The 12,547-nt window shown below is 39.8% G+C and overlaps 1 protein-coding gene across 4 annotated transcripts in view; it reads left to right on the top strand.

Annotated features, from left to right (window-relative positions):
• AFG3L2 (AFG3 like matrix AAA peptidase subunit 2) overlaps positions 1-12,547 on the top strand; it is a 42,948-nt gene that overhangs the window by 4,487 nt on the left and 25,914 nt on the right. For 3 of the 4 annotated variants that reach the window (XR_006288592.1, XM_037892883.2, XM_043539900.1), the window contains exons 2-6: positions 3,774-3,873; positions 4,856-4,924; positions 6,117-6,235; positions 7,151-7,303; positions 12,139-12,213. Coding sequence is in view for 3 of the 4 variants with exons in the window: in XM_037892883.2 (XP_037748811.1) it covers positions 3,774-3,873; positions 4,856-4,924; positions 6,117-6,235; positions 7,151-7,303; positions 12,139-12,213 (516 nt within the window). In the remaining variant the exon portion in view is untranslated. Of the gene's footprint in view, positions 1-1,839; positions 1,906-3,773; positions 3,874-4,855; positions 4,925-6,116; positions 6,236-7,150; positions 7,304-12,138; positions 12,214-12,547 lie in introns of those variants that run through there. The other variant, XM_043539899.1, reaches the window with a different exon arrangement.

Genomic DNA, 12,547 nt, shown 5'->3' with positions numbered 1-12,547 from the left:
GGCCGTTCTTCAACAAAAAACTTCAAAAACAGACTTCAGCAAGGAACTGGAATTAATTTGCAAACTCGACACCATCAAATTAGGCCTGAATAAAGACTGGGGGTGGCTGGGTCACTACAAAAAGTAATTTTCCCTCTGTTGATACTCATACCTTCTTGTCAACGGTTGGGAATGGGCCACATCCACCCTGATTGAATTGGCCTCATTAGCACTGGACCCCCCCCCCCCCCCCCCCCCCGACCGCCACTTGTTAAGGCAACTCCCGTCTTTTCATGTGCTGTATATTTATAGTTGCCTACTGTATTTTTCACTCCATGCATCTGAGGAAGTGGGTTATAGCCCACAAAAGCTTATGCCCAAATAAATTTGTTAGTCTCTAAAGTGCCACAAGGACTCCTCACTGTTTTTTATGAAATCTGTGTTAACCAGAACGTGGACGGAATCAAAACAATAACATGGAATCAAGTGCTTAAAAAAAAATCCAGCGCTATACAAAACAATAAAGACATCTCCTCACGGCAGCCTCAGGGCCAGAGGAGATGGAATTAATTTTTTTTAATGGAAAAAAACTAAATCTGAAGATCCACAATAATAAAACAGATTTCATTGGGCCCTAAGTATGACAATACAAAATAAAGATGGAAGGGAGGACATCAACAGACTGAGAATTCTTTACCTGCCAGTCTCTATATCAGAAGTGAATAACAAGGAGATGGGGGAATTCATATGAATGAATGCCCTAATTCCAAAAGTGGGAATGGATCAAACTTTGTTCAAAAGTCTTTAATTAAAACCTTTTTTAAAAAAAAAATCCCAAGATTGGCAACAGCTTTCAAAGGACAATATTATAAATGCAATTTATGGTGGCGTGATGGAATTCTGTGAAGCAGCATATCAATTTCTTTTTTCCATCTTTGATATTAGATTCACTCTTTGGATAGAAAGTCTGTTTTGCAACCAGAATATTTTGAGCATAACATAATTGCTAAACGTTAATAACATTGAGTTTTCCTTCATCAGTGCAACAGAGTGAAGATAATAGGACTTTGCATAGATATGCAAAGCCCGCGTTCTGGTTCACAGTGATGTCAGATGCGAGACCTGATGCAGAGTTATTTCTGTTGAGTCACCCAGTGTCAGGCTAGTTCACTTTTAGCAGTTCCCTCCAGGAGCATGAAAGGGTTGAATGTCCCTTTGAGGTAGAGGGAAGTAGTGGCAGGGCAATGTTCCCTCTATTTTTTTGATATCCATGTGCGGAATGAGTTTTGTTATATTTACTAATATGGAGGTGATGTTTGGCGGAGGTGGTGCCGAGGGTTTCAGAGTGTGGGAGGGGGCTCAGAGCTGGTGCAGAGGGTGAGGGCTCTGGGGTGGGGCTAGGGATGAGGGGTTTGGAGTGCAGGCTGCCCCAGGGCTGTGGTGGGAGAGAGGACACCCCCAAGCCTTCTCTCGCCGCAGCAGCCCGGGGCCGGGGAAGAGTGCCTCTCCCCACCGCAGCAGCTGCGGGGCTGGCGCAGGGAGAGAGGAGCATCTCCCTGCCGCGGCAGCCCTGCACACCCCAGCTTGCTCCCTGCTTACCCCCTACCTCTCTCCTCTCCAGGCCCCTGTGGCAGCATGCCTGCGTGGCCCTTGATAGCCTGCTGCGTGGTCTTGCAGCTTAGAGGGAATTTAGGGCATAATGGTCTCCATCAGGGGGAAAGCCTCCGAGCAGCTATTCTTAGGAGAAAGCTTTACTTAGTTTAAATAACTAAAAAATATAAAATTTACCTCCAGGAAGTAGGTAAATTTGGATCATATTCAGAATTTATAGTCTCTCTTTGGAAGAAAAAGGGAACTCCACCTTACCATAAGATTATGCTACACTTTATTCAGTATATTCTAAAAGTTTTAAGGATCATTATTCAGGTAACATTAAGTTTTAACTTAAAATAAATTACATCTTAACAATTAAAATGGTTTAAAATGCATCCTTTCTACCAAACTCTAAAATCTAGAACCCTGCAAACCAGGAAGGTACTTCAATTAGAATAATATGAACTTCTTGTGAGTCTGTTGTAAATAGATTCTCATGTATATAAAAGCTTTAGATCTGCTTTAAGATCTCTCAAATGGGTTTTTCAGCTCTGTGTAAGCGCTGTATAATATGCCCCTTGGAGCTCTGAGCAGATCCTTCCTGTACAGAAAGAATCTGGATTTTTTTTTTTTCATAGAAACTCATGCCATACCTGTGAGGATCTCACCTGCCCAGCCATGCTCAGTGTTACACTTCAAGTACACATTAGCAGATGATGTGAAAAATACATTTAGTAATATACTTTAAATTATCCTATGTCTGAGACTATGAGAAATAAAAGTGTAAAGCTAAATATCTGCACTGTGTACCATATGTAATTATTTATAAGAAATTTTTTTGTGCATTTCATCTTGTTGCCCAATCTCCACTATTGCTGGCAAAATTATAGATTTGTACAACAAAGGTAACAAAGACTTACCTATTCCAGAAAACCATGTGATTAATTTCTACCTCTTCCCTCCTAATATTTTTTTCTTTCTCTGCTCGTATCCACAGCAGTTCTTACCAGGGTGGATAAAAATCAATGACTTTTAAAAAAAAAAAAAAAATCAGATTTTTTTATAGTTAAATAGGTTTTTTCCCTCAAAAAGCATTTTATCAAAAAAATCAGATTTAAAGATAGTTTTAATTAAGATACATTATAACTCAAAGATATCTCATCATGGAATAGGAATTATAAATTCTAATTCTATAGTATGAGACAATATATTCATGTAATGTTTAAGAAAAGTTTTATAAATGAGTTTCAATAGTTCATGGATTAGGGACCCAATCTTATGGGGTCCCAGTGACTTCTGTATAGATTATTTAGGTTAATCTTTCTATCTACCTAATGGGACTCAGTGCTCAGTCTACCATCAGAGATGCTTAGTTTTGCAGTTCTCGAACTGTGGATTTGTCTCTCCAGTGATAACATGCTTGTTAACAGCAAAAATGTTTTAAATAAATAATAGGTAGAGGTGAGAAATAACAGACCTCAACCCTATTGTCCCTCTGCAAATTTGTGTACACAGAGTCAGTCCCTTACCTCTCTCTAAAAGTGCAAAGTTTCTCAAAGTTCAATAAATAAATGATTGTTGGTGGCAGAATAGATCTGGACAAGAAGAAGAAGTCTGGAGATAAATGTGAGAAGGGAGGGACAGGCAGTAGAAACAAAAGTGAAACTGTTTGAGCAGCATATTCCAGAAGTCTTGAGGTCTTTCCTTCATTGATTTGAGATCTACCATAACATTCCCTATCTAGAAGGGAAAACCTATAATATCAGTAGGCCGTAAAAGAGACCCATCTATCTCTAAGTTGTGAAGAATATGTATTAAGGTTACAACAACCAACAAGAACGCACTTTTATGTAGAAATCCATGATTAAATCGAGTCTTCATGACTAGTGATCTAAATCATGATTTAAATCAAATCCACCCTGATTCTTATTGTATTAGGGTGGAAGAAAGAATCTTCTGACATACTATGTAAAGTGTAAGTAGTCTCTTGTCTTATCCAAGGCCGTGATCAAGTGTCTTGATGTTTTTGGTCTTTTGGCCTTGAGATGAAAACCTTGTCTGTGTCTCTTGGACCGTGAAGTGAAAAAATTATCTAAGCTATATCTGATGACTGGTGTCATCTAAAGATTTTTAAAGAGATTGATTGAAGACATCTGTAACACTTTCTTGTTATCTAATAGTGTTTGTACTTTATCTTTCAGCTCCATGAACAAGTTACCACTAGAGTGACTACTAACAAAAGTACTGTCTTGGCAAGTGTAATTGCTGCTTATAGAAGACTCTTCTCCCAACCTCCTAAAGGTAATTATAACTTAGCAGTGGTGAGTGAAGTGCAACTCATTGAGTCCTATAATGAGTATCGCTCTGATGTTTCATTTGGCCCTATTGTTCTCAGAGACAACAGGTTCCAGCATTAAATGGCCACTGATCACAAGATGGAGCATTGCATGCTAGGATCAGCAGACTGCACCTCCTGTTAAAGATGAGCAACTGCAGTTTGTTCCATCTTACGCAATTTAAACTGGTCTTCAGGTTCCTGACAAGTGGCCAGCTCATCGCTCCGTTAAGCAGAATTTGTGTATCCCTGGTTTATAACTTTGTGTATGGACTAGAAAGTTCTGATGAATTGTTAATAAAATAGTGCTATAAATGCTTATTTTTCTACCTGCATGAGTTGGGATCTTTATACACAAAGATTTGTCAGATATATGGTATGTATAATCTAATTTAGACATTGGTAGTGCAGTTATTTAAATATTGCTTATATACATAAGTGGTGCTTGATAGATAGGAAGAAGGACATGTTCATGTTGTTGGTGAATCTTTGGCTAGTTTTTTCACTAGATCCCTCAATCTTTCCCCCGTCCACTACTTAGGGTTAGTAATGAAAAAGGGTTGGTAGTTAAAAGGCAAGATTCTTGTCCAACTCGTTTTCTAGGTCTTTCTTTTTTTCAGTACCTTATTAAAAACCCTTCCCTTCCTTGACTTGAAGGGCAATTAGACTTTGGCTCAGTATTAATTTAATAAGAGCATAAAAACTACTTATTTTTCTTTTACAAGTAAATATCTTCAATCTAAATAAACCAGATCTTTTCTGCTGAATATTATGAGTTCTTCAGTCTTGTGGAAAGAGTCACCACTGATATGATGCTAATAATTTATATGATGTAGGGTGATAAGTACATAATTCTTATGCTTATTATATTTGGGTACCCTCACTAATCTTCATAAAAGTACTAGTAGCTAGAAATATATCAGCTCTTTTAATATGTTCTCTTAATAGGATTTGAAAAGTATTTTCCTAATGGGAAGAAAACTAATGAATCCAAAGGATCAGCTGGAGAAACAAAAGGTACTAATAGGCTGTTCCCAATTCAAGCTTTGCTTTAGGATACATATTAATTCTATTACTATGTGACTGATACTATCATATTAGATGTTTGTAGAAACCGTGCTCCACGTTGACTCTGAACTGCAGACTGCATTAAAACCTTTTCAGTTCCATATGGCATGTAGGCTTTGGAGTCATTTTTTGCTTCCCCTTATGCCCCTCCCAGCCTGGTATTCTAGGATGCATGTTCAGTGCCCATTTAATGGACATAATCACGTGATGTACATATGTAGATCTCTGAGCCTTTCCCAGAGCAAGTTAAAACATCTGCTCCTTGTGCAGGAAGCAACCACAGAATCATTGTTCAAAGGGCCGGGCCCCAAGCAGTAGCTCTGTGAAGGGTATAGCTTGAAGAAGAGGCTGGCAGTGTCAGTCCCATAGAGTCAGGTGTATGTGTAGGTCAGGAGATGGCCATAGCAACCATTTGGTATTAGATGTATTAAGGGTCTGATTACAAGAAGATAGGCAGTAATCCTGCAGAGCCTGTTGTGAGGAGGGTGACCAGCAGTCACAAAGGCACAGTTCAGAGATCATGAACTCTTATCTCTGTATTCGTTTGCAACTAGGATGTCAAACCAGACTCCAGATTCTGTTGTAAACACTTCCTGAACATTGAAAGAAGTAAGCAATGATCTATAGGCCTAGATATCCAAGGGAGTTTTAGTCAGATGGTACTTAATGCTGGTAATGGGTACCAGATTGACAGCCCTGGACAAGTCCTCCATTTTTTTGCAAAATGGGGACAGAGTTAGTATAATCTTCCACACATTGCCCAGCCAGTACACCTCCTTCATGTTCTGGAGGGACCAAATCTAGGGAATGGCATATTTAGTTCTTAACTTCCAAGATTAGTGGAATACAAATAGCGGTACTCTGCTTTGATCATGGTCATGTGATGTGGCCATCTGTTGATTAAGGAGTGGACTACATGACTGTTTGAGGGGAAAACAAAGAGAAAAATGTTATTCTTCAGCAGATCATATTTTCTAATTGATTTCTGAGATGCTTTCCATTTGTAAACTATTGTGCATTTCGGGTTAGTTTTGTTCTTCAGCAAAGCTTTTATTTAATTATAGTATAAACAGAAGATCCTTGTGTTAGTCTGAGATTTCTGTAGGACTTTAAAATGTTGTTAATGTGTGTCTTTTTGTAGAAGCAAAGCAGACTAATGCCCAGCGACCTCCTGGGAGTAACAGTGGAGGAGGAGGAGGAGGTGGTGGAAAAAGAGGTGGCAAGAAAGAAGACACTGGATGGTGGGCCAGATTACAGAAGGTCTTCACTCTAAAATATGTTTTGTGACACCGGCTTACCTTGTATAAACAATTTGTGGTGAACCAATGAAAGAATATGATTTTGACTCTATAGAAGAAGTGCTTAGTGTATTTATAGTGAAGCTTTGAGGGTATATCGTTGCCTTTAAAAACTTCTTATTGTCAGGGGAGACTGATACTATTTTGTGGGGGTTTTTTTTGTTTGTTTGTTTGTTTTTTAGAGGCACTGTAAGGATCTATAGACCAAATTGATAATAGTTTTCATAAAGTTTGGTACATTCAATGAATGTCAGTAACACGAGTCATTTTGGCCCTAGAAATCCAGTTGCCATAAATATAGCTTTTCTGGAATTTTTTGACACCATTAATTGTAACACCAAGGATTGCAATAATTCAGGGTAGAAATAATATTTCTCTTTTCGGTTTCTTTATTCTGTCTGACAGCACTTTGTGTACAGTCACAGCTTCTTTCTCCTGTATAGGTCGATCAGTTTCCCCTTTTGTTTGTGTGGGTCTTGCACACAGCAATGATGGAAAGAGAGAGGCTTTAAAAAATAGGGGGTGGGGGGAAATGATTGTAAAACCACAAAAGTTGTCAGGAGGACTTGGGACAGGAGTCAATATCTGAAAACTCTTTAATTGGTTAGCTTCCAAATTGACTGCATCCTATTACTGTTTATAAAGCACTTTTAAGATCCTCTGAGAAAGGCATTGCTGTGAAAATGACATTGTCTTGTCTTTTGAATATAAAAAGTACTATATTTTGGCAAATTTAGTTCAGTTTAGCTTGATGCACTCCTTGTTTAACTTTGGGAGCAAACAGAAAATGCACAAGTGACATCTGTTCTTTTACCTTACACTCCTGTACTAGAGAGACAAAAAAAATTATTTTGTTTTTCTTCTTTCCGTGTCCTAGGGTGACTTTCCATGGGATGACAAAGAGTTCCGGTTTTACTTCATGAGCAGTTCTATTTTCTGGGCTACTGTTACGTATTACTTTTTCTTCAGGAACTCCGGCAGAGAAATCACTTGGAAAGATTTTGTCAATAATTACCTTTCTAAAGGAATGGTGAGTAATAGGTATGGGGAATCATAAAATGAGAGATGGCTAGATTGGGCAACAGCATTGGCGTGACTTCTGCACAAAAATACTCTGGGTATGTCTACACTCCGAAATTAGGTCGAATTTATAGAAGTCTATTATTAGGAATTTTATACAGTCGATTGTGTGTGTCCCCACTAAGCACATTAAGTCGGCAGAGTGCATCCATAGTATCGTGGCAAGCGTCAACATTCGGAGCGTTGCACTGTGGGTAGCTATCCCACAGTTTCCGCTGCCCATTGGAGTTCTGGATTGAGCTCCCAATGACTGATGGGGCAAAAACATTGTAATGGGTGGTTTTGGGTACGTCGTCAGTCGCCCCTCCCTCCGTGAAAGCAACGGCAGACAATCGTTTCGCACCTTTTTTCTGTGCAGACGCCATACTGCTGTCAGCAGACAGTGCAGTAGGATTGTTAACCGTCATCCACCGCTTCCGCTGCAACTCTGTTCTCCGGGTGCCATGAATCCACTTTACAGGTCCTCCCGTCGTTCTGTATAAATATCTATTCTCGTGGCATCCGTCATCATCCACTGCTTCCGCTGCAACTCTGCTCTCCTGCAGACGCCATACCACGGCAAGCCTGGAGCCTGCTCAGCTCACCACTGCTGTTGTGAGCATTGTAAACACCTTGCGCATTTTCCTGCAGTATGTGCAGAACCTGAAAAAAGCAGGCAAGGAGGCGACGACAGCAGTGATCACAATAGTGATGAGGACATGGACACAGACTTCTCTCAAAGCATGGGCCCTGGCAATTTGGACATCATGGTGCTAATGGGGCAGGTTCATACCGTGGAATGCTGATTCTGGGCCCGGGAAACAAGCACAGCCTAGTGGGACCGCATAGTGTTGCAGGTCTGGGATGATTCCCAGTGGCTGCAAAACTTTCGCATACGTAAGGGCATTTTCATGGAACTTTGTGATTTGCTTTCCCCTGCCCTGAAGCACCAGAATACCAAGATGAGAGCAGCCCTCACAGTTCACAAGCAAGTGGCGATAGCCCTCTGGAAGCTTGCAGTGCCAGACAGCTACCAGTCAATTGGGAATCAATTGGGAGTGGGTAAATTTACTGTGAGGGCTGCTGTGATCCAAGTATCAGGGAAGATCCCTCTCAGCCAAACACGAACAGCTCGGCACGAATGGGCCTCCCCCCACTGCATGGCAAAGGCTTTTAGAGTACCTCCAGGAGAGCTTCATGGAGATGTCCCTGGAGGATTTCCGCTGCATCCCCTGACACGTTAACAGACTTTTCCAATAGCTATACTGGCCGCAAATGCATCCCAAGTCTTCAAGGCAAATTAATCATTAAACATGCTTGCTTTTAAACCCTGTATTATATTTACAAAGGTACACTCACCAAAGGTGCCTTCTCCGGCTTCATGGTCCGGGAGTCCGCCTTGGGAGGGTATTGGCTCCAGGGTGATGAACAGTTCTTGGCTGCTGGGGAGAAGGGATTCTCCGCTTGCCTGCTGTGCACTATCCTCAACCACCTCCTCCTCCTCATCTTCCTCATCCCTGTTGCGTGAGACTGCCCCCTTGCAGGTGTCCACGGACAGTGGTGGAGTAGTGGTAGGTGCCCCCCCTAGAATTACATGCAGCTCATCATAGAAGCAGCATGTAAGGGGTTCTGACCAGGATTAAATCGACCTAACGCTGCTAAATTCAACCTAAACTCGTAGCATAGACCAGGGCTCTGAAACATACTAACAAAGGTAACTAATAAATAGGCTTGGCAGAATTTAACTCTTACTATTTTGTAAGTTTGACAATTGGTATCTATTTCTACTTTTAAGAAAAAAAAAAAACTTGAAGTTACAGGAAGACTAGGGTTGGGGTTAGGGCAGTGCTGACCATGGTGCTGCAGGAGGCTCCCTGCATGACTGAGACACCTGCATAAGGTATGCGGGAGGCTGCACTTGCGCTGACAGTTACTGATGGATTTTTTTCATCTATTTCAGTGTCAGCTGAAACTGACACTACCAACATCTACTGATTTAAATTGAATCCTGCCAAGCTACCAATAAGACAGTCTTAATTCAGTTGAAAGGGGCACTTGGCTGTTACACTGAATCAAATCAGAGCCCTCGTTTCAGAAAAGCATTTTGAAAGTTTTATTGCACCAGACCAAGAGAACAATCTCTTGGGCTTCTGTAAAATGAAAGCCTAACATTCGGCTAGATTAAATGTGCAGACATTGTTCAAATACAAGGAATTTCCCCTCTCCCCCTTTCCTTTTTATAGTGGCTTCAAATACACTAAAATAAGTTGTTTTAGGGAGGGAGACCAAGAAATGGAATAAATGTTAAAATAGTTCAGACTTATCTACTTTAAGTTTCCCTTATTTAGTTTAAATTGATCTTTAAAAAGACACTGTCAGGTGTAAGGGAAACCATCCATTTGAAATCTAGTCCATTTTAAAAACATTAAAAATAGTTTGTGATATCTGCCTGAGCCTGTCTGCTAGTCTTTGAGGTTTTTTTACCTGGTGTATTTGACATCACTTTGGGTTTAGCCAATTTCAATGTTTCCTCGGTATAGTCAGTTATTTTCCCCTTATTTGTGTGGGGTTCTTACACGACGACAACAGAAGAGGTTTTTTAAGGGAAATGATTGGAAAAACACATATTGGGATTCAAGGCCAGGCATTACTTTTAATTGACTGGATTTCAGCTTTCTGGTGTGTTTTTTATAGTTCCTATTGCGATGTTAATATGGCTAGGTTGTGTGTATGTTGTGTATTGGATGATTGCTTATACAGTTTAAATAGGTGGCTTTATATGTTTTCTGTAATGTGGTAGAATTAAGATTGTTGTAACTTAATTTTTGAGCTTCCAAACTTGTTTGTTTGAAACTTTCAACCTTACTGTTGTACTGATGTGCTTTGCAGCTTTTTGGATTTAATTTCATTTTGAGTGTGGGAGTAGAAACCTACCTGATTATTTTGTGAGTTCCTACAAGTGTATGCATGTTTGATGCACAAGCCATTGTTTCAGTAGTTATGCAATAACATAATTATTTCTGTGTTCTTGAATGTATACAGCTGAATACTTCATCATGTTTTGAGCCTAATTTTCAAACTAAGATGCTCCAACAGGATGTCTTAATCTTGTATTTGGATACTCATATTGACATCTCATAGAAGTGTAGGGCTGGAACGGACCTCAAGAGGTCATCAAGTCCAGCCCCTTTTATGAGGCAGGATGAAGTACACCTACACCATCCCTGAAAGATGTTTCTCTAACCTGTTCTTAACCTCTAATAATGGGGATTCCACAACTTTTCTTGGAAGCCTATTCCAGTGCTTAACTATCCTTTAAGATAGGTTTTCTTAATATCTAACCTAAATCTCCCTTGCTGCAGATTACTTCTTGTCCTTTCTTCAGTGGACATGGAGAATAATCGATCACCGTCCTTTTTAGGACAGTCCTTAACATATTTTGAAGACTTTTATCCGGTGCCCCCTTAGTCTTCTGTTCTCAAGACTAAATATGACCAGTTTTTCAACTTTTTCTCATAGGTATGTTGGTTGGGTGTTTCTTTGTTTTTTTTTTAAAGACCTTTTATCATTTTTGTTGCTCTCCTCTGGATTCTCCCCAGTTTGTCCATATCTTTCTTAAAGTGTGTCACCCAGAACTGGACACAATATTCTGGCTGAGGCCTCACCAGTGCTGAGAAGAGTGGGACAATTGTCTCCTGTATCTTACATGCAACACTCCTGTTAATACACCCCAGAATGGTATTAGCCTTTTTTGCAACTGCATCACACTGTTGACTGATATTCAATTTGTGATCCCCTGTAACCCCCAGATCCTTTTCAGCAGTAGTGCTGCCTAGCCAGTTATTACCCATTTTGTAGTTGTGCATTTGAGGGTTTTTTTTTTCCTTCCTAAGTGTAGTACTTTGCCATGGTCTTTATTAAATTTCATCTTGTTGATTTCAGACCAGTTCTCTGATTTGTCAAGGTCATTTTGAATTTTAATCCTGTCCTCCAAAGTGGTTGCAACGCCTCTCACCTTGATGTGATCTGCAGATTTTTATTCACACACACTCTCCATTCTATTGTTCAAGTAATTAATGAAATTATAGAATAGTACCAGACCCAGGACAGACCCCTAGGGGATCCCACAAGATGTGTGCCCCCCTCCCTCATCTCCAGCTTGACTGTGAACTGTTGATGGCTACTTATTGAATACAGCCTTTCAACCAGTTTTGCACATACCTTATAATAATTTCATTTAGACCTCTTCTGTGATTAAAAAAGCCTATTAGGTCACCCAGTCCTCCTTTCTAATGCAGTAGTCTTCACTGTTGATCATTTATTGAGACTTATGTAGCTGACTGTCAAAATATGAGATTTGGGCATCCTGTTTAGATTATTATATTTGAAAATTGGGCTCTTGCTGTTTATTTGCACATCCAGTTACTGAAATAAATGTAATTAGATATGTGTATTCCCACCTGAATGCAAATCGATTGCCCACTAGAATGGAGGACTCATAGAGTGTTTTGTTTCATGAAGAGAAGTGTTTTCCTATGCATTGGCACAGCTGTGCTGCTGTAAAGGATGTGGTATAGACATGGCCTAAGTGACTGAAAGTTATTTTTGACAGAATGGCCATCTCAGTATCAACTGTAGCTTCTCAACTATAAAATAATCTCAATCTTAATTTTTCTGCTTCTATACATTAAAAGGAAGATTAGAATTACACACTATTACACCAGCAGTGAATCTGGGATGCATTTTAAAATGTTTCTGTAAAATTATCTGTAGTGCATTCTAAAAATGTTTTTCTTTATCTTGCAGGTGGACAGACTAGAAGTAGTGAACAAGCGCTTTGTTAGAGTGGTCTTTACCCCAGGAAAGTCTCCTATGGAGGGGGTAAATTTTAGTTTTGAATATGGATAAATGTATTACAGAAGGCAGCAGAACTCTTCACTTCAAATACAAAATTGTTGCTGCAGAAAACTTGGTCTGTCTATTACCATTCTCTCCTATTTTAACTTTCGTAGGATTACCTTTAATGTTCTGACTAATTTGTTTTCCTGTCTCTCCTGCTTCTGTTTATCCATGCTCTGCCCCTATAAGTAGCTAAAACCAAGGCACATTACAAAACTAATTTAAAAACTGTTTTGTAGTTGTTCTTTCCTTCCCATGCCTACTGTCTTAGTCCACGTGCAGAGCCTTCAGAAATCTGTGTTTCAGCAGCTAGTAG

This window comes from Chelonia mydas, chromosome 2 (genome assembly GCF_015237465.2).
Source record: "Chelonia mydas isolate rCheMyd1 chromosome 2, rCheMyd1.pri.v2, whole genome shotgun sequence".
Taxonomy (NCBI): Eukaryota; Metazoa; Chordata; order Testudines; family Cheloniidae; genus Chelonia; species Chelonia mydas.
The sequence above is the reverse complement of the archived record's forward strand: the minus strand, read 5'-3'. Positions and strand labels throughout refer to the sequence as shown.